Below are 22,453 nucleotides of genomic sequence, written 5' to 3' on the forward strand. Positions count from 1 at the left end.
ATATATAAATCAGGAACGCAGATAGAAAACGATACGCCACAAATTAGCGTACTTTTATTCATGTAATATTTTTTACGACAATGATATCTCAATATCTTTGTCTTCTAAAACATATTGGCATAAAGTTAATTATATCAACATATATATATTTATTGTACTAATGTTACCGAGGCTTTCTTCCAAATTTGTGTGCTCTCTTCTTGCAAAACGCGATCATCATAACTATTAGTCTCTTGGTGCACGATAAAAATTTCAGCTCAAAACTGTGAGCAATTTCTTTTTAGTCTATCGCTTTTTCGCCCAACCAACATGACATGATCCGCCGAACATCTCTATACATCCCCACAGCAAATAGGAACCGATGTCTTTATTTACTGTTTCTCTTACGGCGGTTCTTATTACCGCAGAAAGCTGACTAAGCCATTCCTTTCTGGCGACCGGTGTTTACAAAAATCAACTTCACAAACTTGGCTGTTCAGTAGCTATCTATAATCCCGTAGATACTTTCCTCGTACGACCCATCGCCGGCGCTAATGTTGGTAGATACACTATATTTTTACTGTTTTTCTACTTCTCCAACCTAGATTCCGATTTCCTATTAATTCTTTCAATACTGACGGTTAAATCCATATATCGAATTCGTGCTGTATGTATGAGATCTCATTATTGCCACCTAGATTTCTCATCACCTAGTGTCTCCCATAGTAAAGAAAACATCAGCTTTCATTATACTAGATGAAATATATATACCAACGGTCCTGCGAGTGGATGAATGTGGAAACTTTGTGCTCCGCAATATTAACATACATCAGTTTTTTTTTTCTGACAAAGTTTGCGGTAGAGAAATGGCGGTATCACATCGTACGGACCTAGCTATTGAATATCCTGTTTGTTACAAGTTCAACCAAGACTGTCACCCTACGCTATATGAGACGATGGCTAGTACATACACGGCTCTTTTGCCACCATACATTCTACATGGGTAAAGCTGCTTTCAAAGTCAATTGATCAAGATTAGAAAATCATGGACGTCATTTTATTAACATATATATTTCAACTTCTTATATTATAAAAACGACACTCACCTCGTCTTGTGCTCATGTTGATACAGGCCCTCACTACAGGAATTCTTTTAGTGCGAATCTAAAAATTAAAAAACACCCGCCTCGAACAGGAATAAACTGGGTGCTAATTTCGTAAGTTACAAAGACAAGATATCGATTATTAAATCAATTATCGTTGCCTGTGACACAGTTCTGGCACTGGCCAATGATACACGACTGTTGCATCGGAAAATGATCTCTACTATTTTGATATTAACATATAAAAAATTAAATTTATTTGCTGTACCTTTTATCTCACAGTCTTTGCCCTTTACGAGTAATTTTTTATCGACAACTCTATGTTTACTGATTGTAGAAGCGGCCAATAACAGTAGCTGGTGATAACAACGTTATGACTCTTGTTTGCACGTCTTGAGACTGCAAGAAGCTACGTGGCGATTACGACAAACAAAATGAAAAATACAATTAGCACACCAAACACCTTGATCATCAACCACCGGTTGCCCGTCATCGACTGGAAATATTTAAGCAGTTCGGAATGTGCTGCCTCCACGCTGAGTGACGCGTTTTCAATGTTCGAATCGACTCGGACCATTATTTCTTCCTGTGAATTTTTTTATATTTAAATAGTTAATATCTTTCCTCATTTTTGTTTCAAGTTCAGTCAATATATTTCAAACAGTATCACCTATATGTACATAATCGGAGCATGAGATTAGCCTGCAAAAGCAATCAACTTTTTCATTTAAGTTCTTTGTCATTGTCCACGCACCTGCTCCTTGACCATATGGGCTAGCTGCTGGAAGATTCCTCCCAATTCGACTATGGTGCTTTCTATACTCTGCATCGCATCTGCCCTCTGCTGCAGGTATGAGTCTTGCTCATCGTGGAGTAGCAATTGAGTTTGGACGTTGCTGACAGCTTGCCAGCCGCTCCCTATGATTAGATAATGAATAACCAAAGTTACATTAGCTGGCGTACTACAAGAAGGCAACCGGCAACTAAATTGGTCTAGACTAAATCTTCTACAAGTTACAGTGAACCACACGATACGATACGATATGATATAGAATTAAACCTACCACCATCCATATTGATTGCCGTATTCTCGGCTCTCAGTAAAGCTGCTTCTTCATCCGCTACAAGCAACGAAGGCGTTGAAGCAGGTGCCGTCATCGAAGTTGGCGAAGAAAATTGATCTCTACGCGATTTCTGCTGTTTTAGATTTTCTGTTCGTACCTCCAGTACCTGGACGTCAGAAAGAAAACACTCGTTAAAACATGCTCTAGCTACAAAAGACCTTTTCTCTCTTTTGTCTTTAATAGAAAAAAGTCTTTGATAGACCTCGATACTAAAGGCACTTACGACAAAACTTAACCCACATAAAAGGAAAAAAAATATATGCGTTTACCAAGCACTGGACCTGGTTCTTCGGGGCGTATTCAAATCGAACTTACAGTACAGAGGGTGGTTTGATTACCAACACGATAGTTATGTAACCGGAATATGCTAAGCTGTAGTAAAGAAGTTGACGATATAAAGATAATTGAGTTGTCCGGTTATAAAATTCGGTTTAAACCACGCAAAATCACACCTTGAAAAATCGAATACAGCAACTGAATATATTTACTTACTTGTCATTATACTAAAGTATGGCAGAATATACTTCAACTCAAAAATTGCATTGGATATACTAGTGATTATTTTATTGTCTGTCCCGCCTCACTATCTAGGACGAGTAGATTCTCACCTGTTTGAAGTCGTTCGACATTGACGCTAGTTTCGATTGCAATGAGACTACCACAGAATTTGAATGTGACGCCAAATGCCGACCAGTTGTTCCCGTAAGACCAGACGCCAGACCAGACTAAAAAATAAGTTATAAAGAATCATGATAGGTATTAGATGAGTCGAACACGACTGCGTAGAATTGAATTTACATATTTTTCCCCTATATAGTTTTATATTGAATAAAGGAATGTTATCCTAAAGGCGTCTGTAAATACTATAAACTGTGCTCCTATTAGTTCGTTCTAAACGATGCAATGTATTTGACAGTACATCTGTACCAAGACGCTAAAGCCATAGAACAAAAAAAAATGTAAGATATCGCAGGCTAGAAAAATATTTATACCTCGTTAAGCTGGGCTATTTGTTTGTTGAGTGACGAAAGATCTTGCTTGATAATGTAAGTCAGTTCTTGAATTTCATGAGGCCGATCATCAAAAATCGATTTTTTCTTTGCTAACAAAGCCAGCTTCTCAAGCTTAACGAATGTAGCCGTAATATCGCGACCAATCTGAGCAGAGGCCCTCATGAACAACGAATACTCCTGTAAACCTCGAATTCCTTTTCGGCGGTTGGCCAGGCCGGAGCCAGCCCTGACGCCATTCCCCTTGAAATAAAAACGCGTCAGAAAATTGTACATTGGACTCAACTTCAAGTATCTAGGCAACAAAGTATTAAAAAGTCTATTTCTACACTATACATCAAAATCTGGTTATATAAGTATGCGGAATTTAGCAAGTCACTCAAAGCACTCACTGCTTATGTAATGTTGCGGAATTTCAATAACACGTGTGTGAACTCCGTTTTAGTTTCTAAATTCTAATTTCAATATAATGGCCTTATAAAGTGTATGATTCTTACCAAATAGTCACTTTTCGAATTTCGTCATTAATTGGATGGCCATCACCGTTCTCTACTACAAGCAGCTTCTTTTGCTAGAGCAGATTTAAATGCAGTTCGAAGTCACAGGACATTTGAGCGGAAATAATTATACGATATAAACTTGGGATTAATTTCTAGTTATTTATTAACGTAGATTTGGTTTACTGATTCGAACTAGGAACTCGTGTATTGCATACAAGCGGTCAGAGTCAATCTGAACTAACCATTCGGCTTTGCATCTGTTTGGCGGCATTGGCGAACTCAACAGAACGATCTCGAAAGGTCATGTTACTTGGAAGCAGATGCGTGTAGTTCTCGTCTCCGGGATCCAGAAGGCGGTCGAGGACCGACGGCCGACACTCCTCCTAAACAAATTGTAGTAAAACGTTTTTTATTTCAAAGTTAAAGCTCTACAGAGTATGATCAGCTGTGAATTCCAATTCTGATCGATCGCTCACTTATGCTACGAATAAAAAACCTGAAGTGGTGTCACCAATTTCCTAGAGAAACAGCACTACCAGTATGTTTCGCCAACTACCTAATCTAAAAACCATACAAGGAGGAATTTGTACAATTTTCTGCGCACGGCACCTTCCAAACGTTTACACTGATCATTTTAATGAAGTATATCCTTAGTAAGTAATTCCTACGTGGAAGAGTTGTACGAATTTACGAGAATCGACAAACGATGACAAGTGGTTGTTTCAGGCTGTACATCAGTATATCAATTGTATTCACCCACCTCGGCTGGTTGAGCCGATAATTGTTGCAAGGGTTGATAGGTGTAAAACTGTTCAGGTATCCAACTGCTGACGGTCTTTAAATTCTGTTTGCGGTTGGTCAGCATCACATAACGTCAAGCGGCAAAAGCTTTATATCTGAAATACATTCGGATCACAGATACCAAGCTAACAAGTTCACAGGGAGGTTCCGTAGGTATCCATACTGAGCGGATACGCGCCCTCGGATGGGCACGTATACATGTTATTGTTATGCTTTAAGGAGATATTTTAATACGTGAGACATTGCACTCATTCAGTATCATACAACGAATATCATTGAAGGATGAGCAGTAAACGTTAGACGCGCTGTACACAAGCATTCTACCCGAAAGTAAATTCCCCGCGCCCTCGTGTTAGTTTCACATACCTACTATGCGGCACAAAGCACAACGTGCTTTGAAAAACACGGCTTAAAAGGCATTTAGTGTAAAATGTGCATCTACCGTGAACACTATTATAATCTTCCAAAATCAAAAGATATCACCCGAAACGGCGACGGAATTTGTCACTTATGTGCACTTAGTGTTTTAATTAGCATTTCACGTGGCAAGTTTCTTGGCGTTTACTCAGCCAGGTAAAATTATTCAGCAACAAGGTTTTCAGAGATGATCTGCGTTACATGTTCATATCTAACACCATTTTTTTTTAATCGACCTGGTTTCGTACTGATAAAATTATTATTCGAATATATCCGTTACCACTGCTTGTCCCGCAGGGTATAATATCCTCGCGGCTCGTTCGTTCATCCAAAACTTCCGTGTCGGTTATAATGCTCTCAGAGTTCGAATTTTCCTGGTGTCGTTTACATTCATATTAGCTGACATTCTGCATGAAAAAAAGTTTACACCAGATTAGTTAATTTGTCCGCAAGCTCGTAGCGATTGACTATGATTTTATTCTGACGTATAATTTACATATTTCGTACCGTTTTCGGTTTTTATAGTGAGTCTGAGGGCAACAGCTGCTGATATAGGCATGCGTTAATACACAGTTCGAAAAGACCCTTAGCTTAACAATCTAGTTGGTAAAGACTCGATATCCCTTGAGGTAGCACATATGCCGGGCTGATATAAGGAACTAGGTATTAAAAATTACACCACATTACCTCACTCACCTTTGAAATTCACTTTTCTTCATATTTCAGTTACAATTATATGCCGTTTCCTATCCTACCGAATTGCTGACGAAATTACAGTGCGACAAATGTAATACACATTTTTCATTAAGCACTACAAATTATAAATATAAATACATATATTATAAATAAAAATACCTACCTATCGAACATAACGTGCAGTACAGGTCTTGTTGCCATCACACCGATGCACCGATTATCCCTAAGAAAAATATCGCGAAACAGGATTCACTATGTGTATTAAGTGCTCACTAATTGTTTTACACACATCATTAAGATGATTTAGCGTTGTTGATTGCCAATGTGGCAGCTCAATTTCGAATCCGCAAGGTACAGTCGAACTAACAATAGGAGCTTAAGAAAATCTCTTCGACATGCTTTAGAAATAGGCTGGAAGCCAACCATAAAAAGAATTGTTTTGGAAATAGAACTATAAACATTTGTCGATCTTTATGACAATGCGATAAAAATATATATACATACACTCTGTGTTATCAGCAAGCTTCAGAGAACTTGTTTTTCTACTTGGTTCTACTGCTAATAAAATTTAAATCTGTATGTGAGATAATATGATCAGATTCGAATTGTTACGAGTTCGGATTCTTTATTGATAACAATAACATGAGGGCCCATAACTGACTTCATTTAACTGAAGACATAGAAATCCTATATTGAAACATCTAAATGACATTAACAAAACATCACGATACCAATAGGAAAGACCTATGACGTCAATGAAATAGGCCAATCAGCTACGGCTTTCCGCACACTAAATTTCGAAAGGTCTCCATATACACTTTCATATTTCCAAAATTTGTTACATATTTTCATCGGTAAGAAATATACAACGTACAACCCACACTACATAAATAAACTGGTGAACCTGGTTTTCATTGCACTATCTTTGTGGGTTTTCACCTCCAAGTAGCATTCATATCAATGCAAAGAACGGTGCGGGCTGAATCCACAAGCGGTTGAACAATTTAATTAGTACGTTAGCTTACACATCTTCTAAAAACAGTTCGACTGAAATGTCGACAAACGAATTCCGAGTCAAATCATGTGTAGACGCCCGTGATACAAATATTGTTCTAGCTTATGCATATCGTATCTTTTACACTGATTTTTTGATGTGGAATCGCTGAATGATAATGTTTGCTTATCACTTGTCAAATAAGACAAAACATTAGAATCGTATCGCTATATTCCAGACAACTATTCGAAAGCGCACTCCTGTCTACTAGGCTGACTAGGCTATCAGCCAAATTGTATTCGTTCTGATTTTGTTGATCGCCAACGACATGCTGCACTGCCCTTGCAGCCATTTCCATACAAAGAGAATCTTCCGTATCCATCTTCAGCCTCACTAGTTTGGTGACCCTCTGATGACTAACTATGAGTCCTATAGTGTCACAGCTGTTCCAGCTCTTCAGCTGCCACGTCAACCTCTTTCAATGAAAAAAAAACCTTCATGTATGTGCATAGGCCGACTTACTGGGACGTAAATAGTTATCCGATTTGGTCATGTAACTACACTACAGAACCCGCGAGTCTAAAAGCACAATCACTCACACACAGCATTGCAGAATCCGCTTTCGCATAATATTTGTATTTTTCTATAGGCATTTACACGGTGATCACCAACGGAGTAGAACGCAGGGAATTCTTTCCGCATGCCGCTGACTATAGAAGCGGACCGAGCTCAACAAATCCCCATAACGACTCACTTGGCTCATGTGTCCAGTAAGCAAATGTTGAAGCCTTATCAAAGATCCACCAGGGGGCGCTGCCTATACCATAACTCACTACTGACATTGTGTATTTCACCAAGTTTTACGTCTAGAAAATCAGGTGTACGACAATATTAAACAATATTTGGTGGTAAAATTGTATATATTTATGTATAAGAAGCATAGGTTGAGTCTCGTCTGTGATAACTTTATGGCACTGTAAGCACAGAGTGGAGTATAATACATCAAATATCAATTCATATAGCTCTCCCGTTTTCAATGGACCTGATGTGAAAAAACCCACGTGCGCTTTCTGACTGCAAACAACATCGGCGGATAAACAAGTATTCGCTAGTACTTGGTTTCTGCTGTTCGGCAATCTTCATTGTGATCACCATCCTGAGCAAGCCTTAAATAAATGCTACTGCTTAATTAGCGAAATTTATTATTTCATTGGTAACACAGACAAGCTTGTTCCTACAATGTACTACTGACAAAAGCTCTTCAACTCACTCGTTATAACCTGGGTATAGGAAACGTCGATGATAAGTTCCACAGGAAAACGTTTGCAATGACCCTATCACTTATTTAAGTAAGTAGAGTTTGGACCCATATCAATTAATTTTTTAAGTACAATTATTCTAATTGATTGGATATGAATAAGTATATATTGTTAGTACACACAGACTTTGGCAGACGTTGGTATTTAAATTGCATGCGCTTTTCGTCTATTTTCGTGTTACACAGATATACGCCTTTGTCATTTTCAGGTGTTTTGACGTCACTATATATGGCTTGTTATTGATGTCTTTTTCTAAAGATACGTCATGACATCAGACAAACGTGTTCATTCATTGAATGAGCTGGTGACCAATGCAACGAATGATGATGAGCCACCAACTAAAAGGTCCAGGTTCTTCAGGCCCTCAGAGAGAAGTATGGGCATTTCCGAATACGTTAACAAAAACCGAAAGACTTCATTTCGTGCTAAACTCAAGGCAAGGACGTTTGATTTTATAGTTAAGGAAATCGATCCGGTGGGAAATGTCGTCCAACTTACAACCCTTGAAAATCCTGTAAAGGAAGACGACACCGGCACGCAAGGTTAATATGCTTTAAATATATATCATATTAATATGATGTTATAGTAGTTTATCGTAGTTTATTACAGTAGATGTTACATTAGTTTATCGATCGTTTTAAATGTACTGTAAAAATAGAGTGAAAGTAGACCGATTAAATGTTTTCCGCTAATAGCTTTGTTCCTAATTATACTTCTGTAGTAAAAAGGAATTCATATATGAGTTGATCTCCGTAGACAAGGAGCTCATTAAATTTAAAAAAAAACAAGCAAACGTTACTTGTTTACTAATGAAAAGTCGTACCGGATCAGAAGCTTAAAAGAAAGAGGACATAAGTCAGAGTCTAAATAGCACGCATAAGTACAATTACCTTTTTTCTATGTGCAGCGCTTGAACCTACTGTGAAGGAGGAGTTAAATGCAATGGTAGAGTCAGAAGATATACTGGCCACGGTTAGAGTCAATGTGACAAATCTGACTAAGGGACAGCGAACTCAGGTGCACGTAGCTATCAGAAATGGATATCCCTCACTACAAAGTGAAACTAAGGATGAAGGTGCGCTGAATAAAGCAGAGAATAATGGACTTTATTTTTAGACAAAGTTTCATTTATTATCTACTTGAATATTTTATCTGCGGTGCTCTTTACATCTTTTCGTCATTTATGCTTCCTTTACCTAGTTCGTCGCTTATGGTTCAGTTTACTATAGAGTGATTTTGCGTTAATGCTATTTACTGTAGAACCGGTTTGCAAGCACACATAACGTACGCATTTGAGTTATTCCAGGTAATGTAAAGTTCATTGTTGTAACGAAGAAAAAAGCTCATAGAGGCGAACGACAGAGATATTATTGGCCTAATGGAAGACCTAATCACACTACGTTCGTATTATACAAGGTTAGCATAATGTTTTCAAGGTTCAGAACTCTACTGAAATTTGGTCTGCTTGCTTGTACAATAAGTATTTCCCTCGGTTGGTTCAAGCGAAAATGGTAAAGCCATTTGAAAGCATAGCATTTTGCGCAGCTTCATCGAGCACTAATGAAAACATGTATTTATTTTGATCTTTAGGATGTCCACTATCAAATCAACATTCGTATGTCCTCTGTGTTATAATCTAACGTTCTATCTGTTCTAATCTAACGCTTGACGACATTTCATTTTTTACTCAGGAAAATATCGACACCATGGAAGCGATAAACATCATCTCAGGACTGACGCGAACAAAACCGTCTGCGTTCGCCTATGCTGGCACGAAAGACAAGCGGGCCGTTACCTTGCAGCGGGTGTCTATCTACAGAATGAAGCCTGAGTATTTGCTCGGTAATAATCCACTTACCTTTGTAGTCCAATTTAATTAATTTTTCTACCGTTGTCTTAATAAAGGTTTTTTTTTTTTTATAAAGGATGACGTGCTTTGGTGCGTCCTTGCCAAATTCTGCTTGAAACTTCTACTTTATTTTTTAAGTCCGCATACAATTGTTGGAACTGAAACCTTCGATTTATATAATTTACAGGTATTAACAAGCGGTGTGAGAAGTTTAAAATTGGAAATGTGCACTTTGGAGAGAAGATGATTCAACTAGGCGAACTTAAAGGAAACAGATTCGTCCTCACTCTGAGGTAGGACAACAGAATTGTCCTTTAGGCATAGCTTAAGTTGAGACGTTGAAATTATCTAAAGGCATTTTTTGTGTTACGATGACCAAATAGGAAATATGTTTCGTGTTATGTCGGTGGACGCTGTTGTGAAATTAGCAACATACCAAATAATTTTTTTGCATTAATTTTTATCTATACATAAATAAAGCATTGTTCGTTTATATGCGTCTTTAGGAAATCCTCACAGAACTATTCTTTGTGGGAGTTCAAATTAATTCCATCAATTTAGACTTATTATTATGAAAACTATTATTATATTTATAAATTATTGGATTCAACCGTTCATTCATCGGTAAAGAACTTCTGACTGAACAATGAATATTGAATAGTTAGATAGTAATAATACTAAGACGAATAAAAATGAAAATCATAAATTTCCGATAGAGACGTAACCGGAGGAAGTGGCGAGGAAATCACAGAAGCTCTCGAGGTTCTCCGCTGCAAAGGTTTTATCAATTACTTCGGTCTTCAGAGATTTGGAACGACGAGTATACCCACACATGATATTGGTTAGCAGTCTTTTTCACATTGTCTTTTTTCCCCTTTTTTATCTGAAATTTCTGTTATTGTGTAATGTAGATATACTTTTTATTTATTAAGGTCATATCTAAGCGCGTTCATCGTAGATTTATGTTCGAGCTGCGTCATAACTTTTGTAGGGAAAACGCTATGGCCTACAATGCCAGTGGACGCTCCAATACTCCCCACTGCCTTCAACCAGATACGACCGAAAACAGATCTAAGTCCTTTTTTAATTTTCAATTTGTTGGGTATCAATACGAGCGAACGGTAACATGTTTGACATTGTCTAATATTTTTGGGAAATACGTATTAGAAATGTATCGCTTTAAAATCCTTTTTAAACGGTCCAGTGTTTAATGCTGTATTTGTCTTAGGTAAGAAAATGTTGGCGAACGATATGGAAGCTGCTTGTGACCTTATTTTACGGCCTCGGTCTGGTGGACGGCCTCGACCCGATCTTGATGCCGCCAGAGTTCACTGGAAGAAAACGCGTGATGCGGCCGCTTCGCACGCGCTGCTCACGACTCGAGGATCTCAAAATTCTCCAGAAGGATACCTTCTAGCGGCGATCGCAAAGGACCCAGGGAACTATTATGTACCTGCTTAGCTTTATGTGCACTTGTTCCACCGTTCATACAACATATTTTTAAGACTTTCACAAAACTTAAGGACGAATGTTCCACTATCAAGTACACAGCATGCATGGCTTTGAAGATTTCATTTTTAGTTGGCCTTGTCGTAAAGTAATGAAGTTGTTTCTTTTAGTCTGCCCTGTTCGCTCTACAGAAGAATACCCGCCTCTTGTATATTCATGCCTACCAAAGTTATGTGTGGAATAGCGTCGTATCAAGGTGAGATAATTTATACTCGTGTTCTTCTTTTTCTTCAATTTTTTCTTCGCCCTTTTTTTCTTGCTTCTTTTGTCAGGAAACATAATAATTTAAGGGCATCCCTAAGCATGCATTTCGTAACCAACGTGTGCTGTTCTTAAGAGCACGATTAAATAGTAACTATATAATTTTAAATCACCAATTATAAAGTCAGAATAGAAAATAACATCGATAAATCAGCAAACTGTTACAACTAGATGTAGAGCTTTCTTACTTGTAAATTATATTCATGGCTATAGGCGTGTTGCACGGTATGGAATCGAGCTACTCGAGGGAGATCTGGTCCTCAGCGCGGATGTGAAAGATGATGGAGACCAAGCACCTATTCAGGTATAAGCCTTGCGGCCTCATAACTAAAACATAAGTATTTGCATGGCAGTAACTTTTAGCGTTTTGTTGTGCGTGGTACCGGACATTCTGAGCAAGTTTTAACTACATTGCTTAAGTTCATTAAAGTCTGGTTTCAATAGCAGGCATATGCAGTTATACTATATAGATAGCTAGTACCACTGCAATCGGTGATAACGTAAAATATAGTTTCTTTGCTCGTAGTTCAGGGGTCTTTTTATTCGTGCCTGTCTTTATTTATAGGTGATAACAAAAGAAAATATGTCATTATTCAGCGTTTGGAATGTCGTACTGCCTTTACCAGGCTACGCGATGAAGTATCCACGGAACGAGCAGAGCGAGTGGTACACTGAGATTGTCAAAGCCGATGGTTTTCAAGGTCTCGATTGTTTTAACAGCAAAAATCGCTCATTTTCAATGCGGGGCAGTTATCGAAAAATCTTCTGTTTGCCCGGTGACCTTCAGTATGAGGTAGGACTTAGCAACAGCGATTATCAACATCCTGTAGAATACCATATTAGATACAGGCAATATAACGTAGCAATATCTAACTTTTTAAAATACTTACTTAACGATTGAATTAGCGAACAGCGAGTTGTTAAGAAACGATACAATTGAATGATAATCGTGCAGTGTGTCAGAAATAATCAGGTGTATTAGACGATTACGATGGCATATCATGACTATATATATATGCACTGAAAGCCTTGAAATTCACATCGTTAAGTATCTAAAAATACACGTAGTGAAATGAATCCTTCTGTTTTGAAAATTTGCCGTAGATCAAAAAATATACCGACCCGAATCAGCCGTTGGTGAAAACCGATTGGGATATTATGCTGGAGTCGGATGAAAAGTTGCGAGCTGCCGAAGCAAAAAAGATCCAGGTGAGATTTCAATAAAGGCAAAAAAAGTCGACTTTTTTTTTGCTTTTAAGCTCTTTGCATACAGTTACAGCAGAAATCTGTTTTGTTTTTGGGGTTCCAAAAGTCGGTATTTATCAGAAATCTATGCAAATGTGCGTAGATCTATCATGTACGCAAAACTTATTTTTCCACGGTTTCATTCCGGGAGCATCGTAATAATGCATCATCATAATCGTGCTATTAGATACGCTGTTTATACGATAGTAGCTTTTACGTCTGATTCAGATTAAGCACATGCGTCGCGAGTTGGAAAACGCTGAAAAGACAGAGAACGGAGAGGCTATTTTTGAGCCAAAAAGAAGAAAATCCACAAACGAAGAGGTCAAGAACAACGGTGTAGAGACTGCCGAAGAAGGGACAACCTCAAAAGCTGCCGAAGCGTCAGATGAAACGGCCAATGAACGGACAGCAGTTGTATTAGCATTCTCGCTACCGCCAGCGGCGTACGCCACCATGCTGTTGAGGGAGTTTTTGAGAAATGAAAGCGAAGAGGACTCTTGTCGTGTTGACAGTTCAACTGGAAAAAACGCGTATGAAGATGATGCCGAAGAAGATGATAAAAATCAAGAAAAGACCGGTGAGGAATGGAAGGACTGAATACTGAGGGGATGATAAATACGTTTCGATTTGTACTAATGTGATTTAGAATCCGAATCGAGAGTTATTTTGAAAAAAGCTGCGAAGATACCTACGCGCGAACCGCAAACTGTTCGAGAGGAAAAGGAAGGGACACGGCGTTTACTTCGATGAGTTGAATGAATATGCACTTATCTGGTTTGATCTTTAGTGGAGAGGGCTAGAGTATGCAGTTCATTACAAGCTGAAAGCAGCATTTATCGGGATAACCTCCTGTTAAGTTTGTGTATGACATATCCATAATAATTCATGACTGTTCAGTAAATATAAATAAATATTTCTATGTATATACCAAGAGAAAAATGAAATGAGTACGCTTACAAAAGCCTGTTAGGCAAATCAGTCAAGGTGACATAGGCAATTTTCTCACGTGCCTGCCTACTATTTTAAAGCCAAGGACATATGAATCCTAAGCTCGAATCTGAGTAGGCTTGTTTATTTCGTGCTTGGAGTTATTCGCTCAATAATTCCTGGAGTAGAGCTAGAAACATTTACTATAGTTAATCTGTTTTCAAACAGAATATGATCATCAAAATGGATTGGACAATAAATACCTAACGGCATTAAAATGCATTGGGGATATTTAGGGAGTTACTCTTGTCTGGATGTTTGTTGCAGTACATCGATGAGGCAACAGAACTTTTTTTTGGTAGCAAAATCAACTAGTAATGCCGCCTAATAGGCTTGCTAAAAGTATATTTCATACATCGTCATTGATCAGATATTACTGTCAAAGACTAAAGACACAAACATAGTTGAAGGAAATAACTTGTTTAATTATCTTCTCCAATTACACTTCATTAATAAGTTTGACTTTTTTTTTTAATTTTTAATTAGCGATTTTTCGGCCACCACGTAGGGATAGCTATAGTGAGCTGTACATTTGCGTACTTATCAGTTTTCAGCATTTCAGCTTCCAGAGACTCCTTTATCCGCATCAAGCCCAAACCTCGAATACCTTGAGCGGCTTTTAGGACACCCACCTAGAAGACAGAATGAAAATTAGAGTAATGTCGATATATTAATTAAATAATTACTGTTCAAAATGTTATGAGAAGTAACCATACAAACTGAAGAGAGGCCTTAGAGAGAATATCTCATATACAAATTGTAATCTAAAAGATGGTTACAAAATCACAAGCAAGATCAAGTCATTCTCTTATGCGTGATTCGTGTTGTATTTTGTTAACCTTTGAATCCTTTTCGTTTAACACGGAGGCATCACTTCCAGGCTTGAATCCTTGAAGAACTTCGCTGAATTTTAGCGGCATAAATCGCTTACGCACGATGCCTAAAACAGTCACATTACAGTGGACTGTTAGGTTTTTGTTCGAAGTACCATTACCGACAGTTATGGGCATAGAATAGTGGAACAAGTATTCACTATGGCTACTTTTCCTTGTTTCGTGAATTCGTCACCTCAATCACTACCTGTATGGTACGCCCTGGCAGTAAGCTCTTGGCCGATGTAGCATCCCTTTTCAAAAGATATAGCTTTGAGGTAATCGCCATTGGATTCTAACGGTATCGCTTTACCGAGGCCGAGCTCGCTGATGCCTTCAGGAACACCGAGTCGGTAGCGTAGTTCGCAGTAGACATCTGCAGCTTTAGCATTTGCGGGCGATTTTTCTGAAAATCCGTCAGGCAGCAGCATGGTATTTTTTTAATGAATTGTATCCAGGCAATCTTGGAATAAAGTAATGTGCTTTAATCGCGGGTAAGTAGAGGTATAAGCTATTAGTCACATACGTGCGATGCAATGGATCACAGCAGAAATATTTAAAGGTCAACACTAGAAAACCTCTCGTTTTGTACAGAATCAATACGAAACACGGTGACAAAACATGCGAAATGTTGTATTCGTCTCCAAATTTCAAGCGAATTTATACTCAAATTCTTACCCAGCACAACTTTATGACCCAGTTGGGGTAAGCGGGGATCGATATCTTGTACAACTGCCGCGCTTTGGGCGTCCGATGCCACACAGGCTACCAGAGATGAGCTCGCAATATCAACCGGACGGCGAAGCTTGTAAAAATTCAGAACCTGTTCAATTAAACGTAGAGTTTTTTTCAGCTTTATACTCTAAATTAAACTAAGAAATGTAAACGTTCGTTTTTCATTTACTCTTCTCGTAATAGATACGTAAAGTTGAACTGATTTGAAAGAATAAAATACCTTAATTAGTGACTGTTCCGCTGACCTGTCGACCTCAAGAAGGACATCGTTGTCATTGAGCTTGTACAGGAAAAGATCAAACAGAACTCTTCCTTGGCTATTTAATAAATACGAATAGATGACCTGAAATCAATTAGCTGATATAAATAAACATTCTCGATGGCTAAACTCTTTCTAAATTTTCTAAGTAACTGTAAGATACATCGACACGTATAGAAAGTGAGAAAAAGAAAAAAATTGCTAAAAGCCCAGAATCTGGCAGATTGTTTAGCTAACGTTTAGATAGGTAATTGCCAATGCAGCTAAATTATTTTCTATCAAGCGTTCATCATTACTCTAAAACAAATTTTTATATTGTGCATTGCTGACGTTAATATTATAATCACATATATATGCAGTTTGTTATGAAAACCTGTGAAGGAAACGGTAACCGAGTGTGTAAAAGAAAATACGAACCGGGTTTGTAGTGTTAATCTCATTCGTAAGAAGAGCATTGAGGAGCGGTAATGTACCAGTTCCGCGAAGGCGAACTAGGCTTTTTGCCAAAACACTAATTCCTTCGAAATACATCTATTCAAAATTCAAATGAAACTAAGGCGATTTTAGTACTACCTTGCCACTTGTTACATATTTGAAGTTTGCCACTTAGCACAGAGGACATGCTACTATATAAATACTTCCCGTTCTATCGATGATTTCATTAAGGGTGTGAAAAATGTTTGAACGGTAGCCGACAGATTGACTTAGGCTAATCGCTTCTACAACACTGTAGCCCGAATAATTTCTACGTATTAAGTTAAACGTCAGAAAGTAGCGTCATTTTTGTTCAGAGTTATAAAACTACATAATTTTTGTTACAAAGTTAAACTACAAAAGCAAATTACTGCTCCATCAGCTTCCGGGTGTGTTTAAGTTTAGTGTTACTTGTTTCAAGTGGAACTATATGTTCCTGCTATAGTAATACTGTAATTTCTATTCTAAATTGTAAAAAATATTGAGCCTCGCACATATAGAATCTCTATTATGCGTACTTATTCAGTGGCAAAATAGTTAGGCAATGAGGTGTTTCTGGTTAGTCGCTCTTCATTCATTCGATGTTATTACCGCAGCTGACCGATCGACGTTAGCCATAGAAGCTTCATTGTCACCAACCATGATCTGGTATAGGCATGTTGAGAATATACTTGACGCATCAAACCATCTTAAGTTGCCAATCGGTCACGATCTTCTAATCTGAAGTTAAGTGGAGCACTAGCTGAAAATAGTCTTTCGTAGTAGACCGTGTTCCACAGTTCCATTTTTGGGGCGAATCAACTAAGCGAACTTTCTATGCGCACGCTGGTGAACCTCGTTTTAAACAAAAGTGAGCTCAAATGTTTGGTTGTCCTGCGCGAAAAATATGACTTAAACCAACATTCAGCAATTTTTTATGAACCTTTTTTTATCTAGTTTAATAAAAATGAGCGTATTGGGCAGAATTGTTCAATACTACTCGACCAAGACAAATATAAAAATCGAAGAAAGTAAATAAAGATATATTGCAACGAATTGTTTTCAAACTTCGTGTTTGATGTAATAAAGACACTTTTGTAATGTGCCTGTAAACCTTTCATTTATTCAAGAGTCTAACTTAATCGGAGTGAGTAAACTTTGAGTGTTCGAGAAGACCAAATCAAAGCTAAATATTTAGTCAGCTACCGTATTCGGGTCACTGAGTAGCTGTCAACATTCGTAGAGAAAATAATCACTGTCATAAGTAATGTGTGTTTTTGTTGAAGTCTGAACGGGAAAAAAGATAATTTTTCTTTCTAAGATCTTTTTAAGACCGTTCTTTATTAATACACTTACTAGCTCAGCTTGTTTTTGTATCTCTTCCTTACAGCGTTAAAATGTTCAGTCGGATAACATTGGCAATTATCAAACCGGACGTCTGTGCGTGTCCTCCAAAATTGGCTCGAATCAGGGAGCTTATTAATGAAAATGGCTTTAAGGTACTTGCGGAACAGTACCGCAGGTACACGATAAAGGTTGGTTACTTTATTAATTCTTTACGAAATCTGTAAAAATAGATTAATCGAATAAATATGATATCTAGAAGTATTTCTTTATATAAATATTGTGACGCGCATGTATATCGATAGGATACAAGCTACCACTTAAGACCATTGTTGTAATTTGAATCGTAATAATATCTAGTAGATATAGGCCATCATAATTGATTTACAGCTGATTTATGTTCATTCTAACTTTACTAAAAAATAACTTTTTTATGTAGTCAATGTAGGTTATGATGTTCTTTGACAGCATTTAAATGCCTGCAGTCAAAGGTTAGCACCTCTTTTGTGGTAATCAAATCCTTAATGTTTAGTAATCGTCGATAAATGAAAGCGTATTTAATAGAAAACTTGTTTTTCAACGGAAAAGGCTTGCAAATTACTAGAACGAATCAAAAGTTAGTTTGGAAGGCTTGAGGACAGTTTAATTAAAAAGGAACGCATATATGGTATTAGGGTGGCGTGTAATACGTTTTCGGCTCAATAATTAGGAAATGGAAACATTTTACGAAGAGCACGCCGGAAAATTTTTTTTCAACCGATTGACAACGTATATGTCGTCAGGACCAGTTCTCGTGTGGATACTTCATCAAGGCGAAACAACAATTCCCAACTGGAGAGCCCTTCTTGGACCTACAAAGGTAGCTTTACACTTATTTACCCATAGGTAGTACATGTGTGGTGACCCTCGAAAGTTGTATTCGCGAGTTCCAGAGCCATGTCTGGCGTATTGTTTTTAATAGAGCTGCCCAAAAAAATCCCTCTGGTCAAACGCTTTATGAACACATTGTCCCCAATGCAAATAAAAAAAAACCTTATGCCTTAAAGATTGAATGAAAAAAAAGAACTAGAAACTGATGATCATCTCTTCTATCAAATTTAGCTTTTATTATAACCTGATGCATTTTATCGAAGACTTGCTGACCTTGTAACGACGTATGTCCAATACGGCTGTGAGCTAAATTACGTACTGTGGTAAAATTTTATTACGGGCTTCATAGGCTAAGCCATAATTGCACGAACATATGCATGTATAATTAGTATGGAACATGCTATTGTTTTGCGTTGTGCTTACCACGAATTAGGTTTTCAAAGCTGTTTTTGAAGATCCCGACAGTTTGCGAGGCCAATTTGGATTGACGGACACTCGAAACGCGGCACACGGATCCAATTCGCCGGACAATGTAAGGCGCGAAGTCCACTTTTTCTTTCCCGATCTCACTGAGGAACGGTTAAGAACATTGCTGTCGGAGGCGTCTTTTTCTTCTAGCTCAAAATAAATCTAATTTTATATGTAATTTTGCAGGTATTTTATTTAAAATTTTATCTATAATGGGTCTACCAGGTATTTTCACTATCAAGTGTTTAGACGAACCCGGTTTTAGAAGCTGGTGTACGTTTTTGCAGGGTGTGTTTTGCTTCTGTGTTTTACTCATTTTTCTCAGATGTGAACTGAAGTGTAACCGTCTTATAAACATTTTAAATAGATTTTTCGTGGTGTGGTCTTCATTTTTTCGCTTATTCGATGATGAGACAGTGATGTGCTTATTTTGAAATCGGCAGCGAGATCAGCTCAGAGACGAATCGCCTACTCATCTGCGTTATTCGTAAAGGTCATTTTATAAAAGGTATGTAACAGGGATTACAGATATCTTTCCAAAGCATCATAGCTTCCTTCAACATAGTACCAAAATAAATACCCCTACCAAGAAGAATAGTCCTAGATAGAGCTCATCAACAACGAGTATTTTAAATCGTGATTGATTCCTGTATGCTTCATTTACCAAGTTCATATTTTTACGCATGGCGACCTTCATGCAAACCAGAAAAATAGTCTCAGCACCTTTTTGCATAGCCGCTTGACTTAACTTCCTAGGTTAAGTGGCTGGTCAATCAGATAGTAGGTTAGAGGTAGGCAGAATAGAATACGTACATGTTGTTGTGAAATACGTAGTGTGTGGTCCTGCCGTCATATTCGATTCTTTTTATTGCATGAATATTGTATTATCTAATAAATACATAACTTTTGTCTTATTTACTAAGAATTACTTACTGCTTACTTCTCGAGCAATTCGTAAATAACCTTCTGTGTTGCTTATAAATTGTTCCCTCTAGAAACTAAGGTACCGAGCCGGTAAAGATTCAAATGGATTAGTTAAACTACATTTTGGAAATGAATTGAAACTTTCACATTTCTGCCAAAAAGGGTGTCTGTCCTTCATTTCAATAGAATTAAACGTGTAATGCTCTCTGCTTTTTAAACCACTGTTCGCGGCTGCTTTTTACTACTTAGGCTGTAAATTTCAGATCGAAGAGATATTGAATATTTGTAATTTTTTCCTACAAAAAAAACTTTTAATAAAACAGCGGCACAAAATATACTTCGGTCACCTTGACCTCATGTTTATCATGAACATATTTTTGAATAGATATCTTTTTAAAAAGCTCTCAGGTCTATCATTATCGCCGTAATATTGTGAGCAGTAAGGTTAAACTGTGCCCGTTAAGACCACATCATAGTGATAACTGTATATCTGCCGATCATGATTTGCATTCAATATGAAGTTACAGAAAGAAAAATGTATGTCATTTGGTTTTGCTTCAATAGTTAGCTATGCGTATTTTTGTTAGAAGGAATGGGTTTTGCATGAATCGTTGAATTCGATTGTTTCTATTTAGAGTTTAGCAAAAAATGTAGATTTTAAGTACTTTTGTTTTTTTATTCTGCTTTAGTGAATATAATGCCTCGTTAGACCTAGTGTTACCTCCAATTACTGTGATTTCCTAAGCTGAGTGTATATTCAACCGATCCCATCATGGGTATTCTAACTGGTATACTTCACCTCCGATAGATAGGTACTACGAAGTAGATAATTCGCTGGTTACGAATGTACAAGTAAGAAAGCGTTCTAGAAGTCGAACAGCGTAGCGATGGGCAAAAGATCTGACGTGCTTCAGAATTTCCTTGGCGGACCTCCTTCGACTTTAATACGTGTTTTATTAGTGGTACGTGATTCACTGCTCACACTCATCAATATCTTGCCACTAACGACTCTAGGAGCATACGCCTACATCACATTTAAACAAAAACAAGGAACCAACATACCTTCGCGGCCATCTTTAATTGCGACAGATTTGCTTAGACCCTGACTGTAACACGGTAACAACATGATATCTAAATGGAGATATGTGCTTATCCTAATCATTCACGCTGGTGCTTTTTGTTAAGGATATCTTGGTACCCTATTTTATCGACCGTCTACATCTCTTTTGAGAAATCTGAGTGCCAATCTGCAGGCTTTCAACGATAACGCACTGACAGTTAGTAGAAATTGCGTACCTTTCAGTTTTTTGCACATACTTGAGCCTGTGAGCCGTTCTGACTGTCTTGGCCACACCTCAGTTGTCGGCTTAACATGCTCACGCAAATTAGGGATCGATTTTTTTGGATCTTTAGCCTATCAGACCACTGTCCTGTTGTTTCTTACTCCGTTATACACTGCTACTATAAATGCTGGTTCTCCTTTTGCTATACGCTATATAGCCTGCTGTACTTAGTACCTATTAGACAACGTAACATCCTTAAGCTTGTGTTGTGTTTTTCAACTTCATGCTATGCGTTCAGCATTTTATCGTATTGCTAAAAAGCATTTTGTTTTTCAAACCCTTCCTCAAAAAGCTGCGTATTATCATTTATACTATAAGGCTGTCATACCGAAGTATTTTTCGGAAAATATTTTTCGTCGACCTCAAAGGGATTTAGGGATTCTCGGTACTTTGTTAGTACTAAACTCGCAGTGACTGAGTGGCACTGGGTGCCATTCATATCTTTTCTTGTACCACCGATTCGACAGTCCACATCAGCCTGAACGAAGTGAGTAACGCTTTCACTTTTTGTCCTTCGCCACTACTCTATTCCGTGTAAACCTTACGCGTCCTAATATAGTCCCTGACCCGCATCCTTTTCTCCCGACTATGTCGTTTAATTCCCATTTTTCTTCGCGCTGGTCTTCGAAGCGATAAGAAAAGAGTTACACCGTTCACAGGAAAAACTATTGGGCATTTACCATTGTGTCGTATTATCCTAATCTTACACATTGACTTTATCCCCAAGAAAAACAATTTAGCGAATAAATAACACGCTCGTAATTAAACATTTTTATTTTTCCTCAAAACATTGTTTTTACCTCTCTTGTTACCTGCTTAATAAGATATTATTCACGACATGTTGATGTTGCTTCTGAATTTCCAAATTGTACCAAATGCCTTCGAGAGGCATAAGTCCCTTGTCGCTAGCCTTTGCCATATAGTTCAGGCAAGACCAGCAGCCAAAGAGTGCGCGGATTTTAGCAGCGTATCTGGCAATAACTGGAGCGTACGAGTCAGAGCAAGCGGAAATGAACGATGAAGTAACAACGGCGTACCTGGCCACAGTGGGAGTGCGCAAGTCGGCACAGATGGTGATAGTCGACGAGGCTACAACGGGGTGGCAGCAGCGTAATAGACAATTGAGGCCGATAGCCACGAGGGCAGGCAAAGCGACGAACTTCAGTTTTATCAATTGTTCTATGTTGGTTTTTTGATAGCGGAAAAAAAAAAGCTGTGTGATTATTCATTTCGTTGAAGCTGGATTGAGAAAAGAAATCGATACTGGTAGCCTAATTGACCTTTCTCTGGCACGTTTTCTGAGACCGTTGTTTAATTTGTTGCTGCTACTACTACTGCAACCGCTGCATTTACTGTTAGTATTTGTTTGTATTCGTCGTATTTACTGG

The 22,453-nt window shown here is 37.9% G+C and overlaps 4 protein-coding genes across 11 annotated transcripts; 2 read left to right on the forward strand and 2 right to left on the reverse strand.

Annotated features, from left to right (window-relative positions):
* Positions 1-22: 22 nt before the first annotated feature.
* On the reverse strand, positions 23-7,350 carry Syx5 (syntaxin 5). Of its 4 annotated transcripts, none has more exons than XM_022854347.2 (10): positions 7,147-7,350; positions 5,794-5,853; positions 5,215-5,341; positions 4,477-4,612; positions 3,959-4,099; positions 3,199-3,459; positions 2,815-2,931; positions 2,147-2,312; positions 1,837-2,000; positions 23-1,668 (listed from the first exon to the last, which is right to left on the reverse strand). In XM_022854347.2, the coding sequence occupies exons 4-10, from the start codon at positions 4,579-4,581 to the stop codon at positions 1,492-1,494; spliced, it is 1,131 nt and encodes a 376-aa protein (XP_022710082.1). In that variant the 5' UTR covers positions 4,582-4,612; positions 5,215-5,341; positions 5,794-5,853; positions 7,147-7,350; the 3' UTR covers positions 23-1,491. The 4 variants fall into 4 exon arrangements, with proteins under 4 accessions (XP_022710082.1, XP_022710083.1, XP_022710084.1 ...); XM_022854348.2 differs by having other exon boundaries at positions 5,183-5,341; XM_022854349.1 differs by having other exon boundaries at positions 7,224-7,349.
* A 104-nt stretch (positions 7,351-7,454) lies between these two features.
* On the forward strand, positions 7,455-14,031 carry Pus7 (pseudouridine synthase 7). Its single transcript, XM_022854346.2, has 13 exons — positions 7,455-7,973; positions 8,152-8,485; positions 8,851-9,018; positions 9,250-9,359; positions 9,635-9,785; positions 9,980-10,085; positions 10,509-10,633; positions 11,021-11,241; positions 11,412-11,497; positions 11,776-11,866; positions 12,128-12,355; positions 12,667-12,771; positions 13,036-14,031. The coding sequence occupies exons 2-13, from the start codon at positions 8,209-8,211 to the stop codon at positions 13,405-13,407; spliced, it is 2,040 nt and encodes a 679-aa protein (XP_022710081.1). The 5' UTR covers positions 7,455-7,973; positions 8,152-8,208; the 3' UTR covers positions 13,408-14,031.
* Positions 14,032-14,198: 167 nt separating this feature from the next.
* On the reverse strand, positions 14,199-16,740 carry LOC111272745 (iron-sulfur cluster assembly factor IBA57, mitochondrial). Of its 2 annotated transcripts, XM_022854352.1 has the most exons (7): positions 16,656-16,740; positions 16,081-16,194; positions 15,625-15,747; positions 15,348-15,492; positions 14,878-15,075; positions 14,637-14,737; positions 14,199-14,429 (listed from the first exon to the last, which is right to left on the reverse strand). In XM_022854352.1, exons 2-7 carry the CDS (start codon positions 16,192-16,194, stop codon positions 14,280-14,282), a joined length of 831 nt encoding a protein of 276 aa, XP_022710087.1. In that variant the 5' UTR covers positions 16,656-16,740; the 3' UTR covers positions 14,199-14,279. The 2 variants fall into 2 exon arrangements, with proteins under 2 accessions (XP_022710087.1, XP_022710086.1); XM_022854351.2 differs by lacking the exon at positions 16,656-16,740 and having other exon boundaries at positions 16,081-16,488.
* Positions 16,741-16,968: 228 nt separating this feature from the next.
* Positions 16,969-18,976, forward strand: nmdyn-D6 (nucleoside diphosphate kinase 6). 4 transcript variants are annotated; one of them, XM_022854356.2, is made up of 4 exons: positions 16,969-16,987; positions 17,507-17,651; positions 18,170-18,319; positions 18,764-18,976. In XM_022854356.2, the coding sequence occupies exons 2-4, from the start codon at positions 17,514-17,516 to the stop codon at positions 18,956-18,958; spliced, it is 483 nt and encodes a 160-aa protein (XP_022710091.1). In that variant the 5' UTR covers positions 16,969-16,987; positions 17,507-17,513; the 3' UTR covers positions 18,959-18,976. The 4 variants fall into 4 exon arrangements, with proteins under 4 accessions (XP_022710091.1, XP_022710088.1, XP_022710089.1 ...); XM_022854353.1 differs by lacking the exon at positions 16,969-16,987 and adding an exon at positions 16,994-17,263; XM_022854354.2 differs by lacking the exon at positions 16,969-16,987 and adding an exon at positions 17,273-17,385.
* The last annotated feature ends 3,477 nt before the right edge of the window (positions 18,977-22,453 follow it).

This window comes from Varroa jacobsoni, unplaced genomic scaffold (assembly GCF_002532875.2).
Source record: "Varroa jacobsoni isolate VJ856 unplaced genomic scaffold, vjacob_1.0 contig03137, whole genome shotgun sequence".
In the NCBI taxonomy this organism is placed as follows: Eukaryota; Metazoa; Arthropoda; class Arachnida; order Mesostigmata; family Varroidae; genus Varroa; species Varroa jacobsoni.

Bases quoted from the DNA above. Each gene is read 5' to 3' on its own strand.
- LOC111272745 (XM_022854352.1), bottom strand. From the start codon at position 16,194: ATGTATTTCGAAGGAATTAGTGTTTTGGCAAAAAGCCTAGTTCGCCTT. The intron at 15,748-16,080 runs GTTCGTATTTTC...AATTGATTTCAG, and splicing joins AGATTAACACTACAAACCCG to GTCATCTATTCGTATTTATT. The intron at 14,738-14,877 runs GTAGTGATTGAG...TGACTGTTTTAG, and splicing joins TGCCAGGGCGTACCATACAG to GCATCGTGCGTAAGCGATTT.
- Pus7 (XM_022854346.2), top strand. From the start codon at position 8,209: ATGACATCAGACAAACGTGTTCATTCATTGAATGAGCTGGTGACCAAT. The intron at 9,019-9,249 runs GTGCGCTGAATA...GAGTTATTCCAG, and splicing joins AAGTGAAACTAAGGATGAAG to GTAATGTAAAGTTCATTGTT. The intron at 12,772-13,035 runs GTGAGATTTCAA...CGTCTGATTCAG, and splicing joins CCGAAGCAAAAAAGATCCAG to ATTAAGCACATGCGTCGCGA.
- Syx5 (XM_022854350.2), bottom strand. From the start codon at position 4,581: ATGCTGACCAACCGCAAACAGAATTTAAAGACCGTCAGCAGTTGGATA. The intron at 2,313-2,814 runs GTGAGAATCTAC...TCTGACGTCCAG, and splicing joins TGTCGAACGACTTCAAACAG to GTACTGGAGGTACGAACAGA. The intron at 2,001-2,146 runs GTAGGTTTAATT...ATCTAATCATAG, and splicing joins GGCAATCAATATGGATGGTG to GGAGCGGCTGGCAAGCTGTC.
- nmdyn-D6 (XM_022854356.2), top strand. From the start codon at position 17,514: ATGTTCAGTCGGATAACATTGGCAATTATCAAACCGGACGTCTGTGCG. The intron at 17,652-18,169 runs GTTGGTTACTTT...CTCAATAATTAG, and splicing joins ACCGCAGGTACACGATAAAG to GAAATGGAAACATTTTACGA. The intron at 18,320-18,763 runs GTAGCTTTACAC...ACCACGAATTAG, and splicing joins CCCTTCTTGGACCTACAAAG to GTTTTCAAAGCTGTTTTTGA.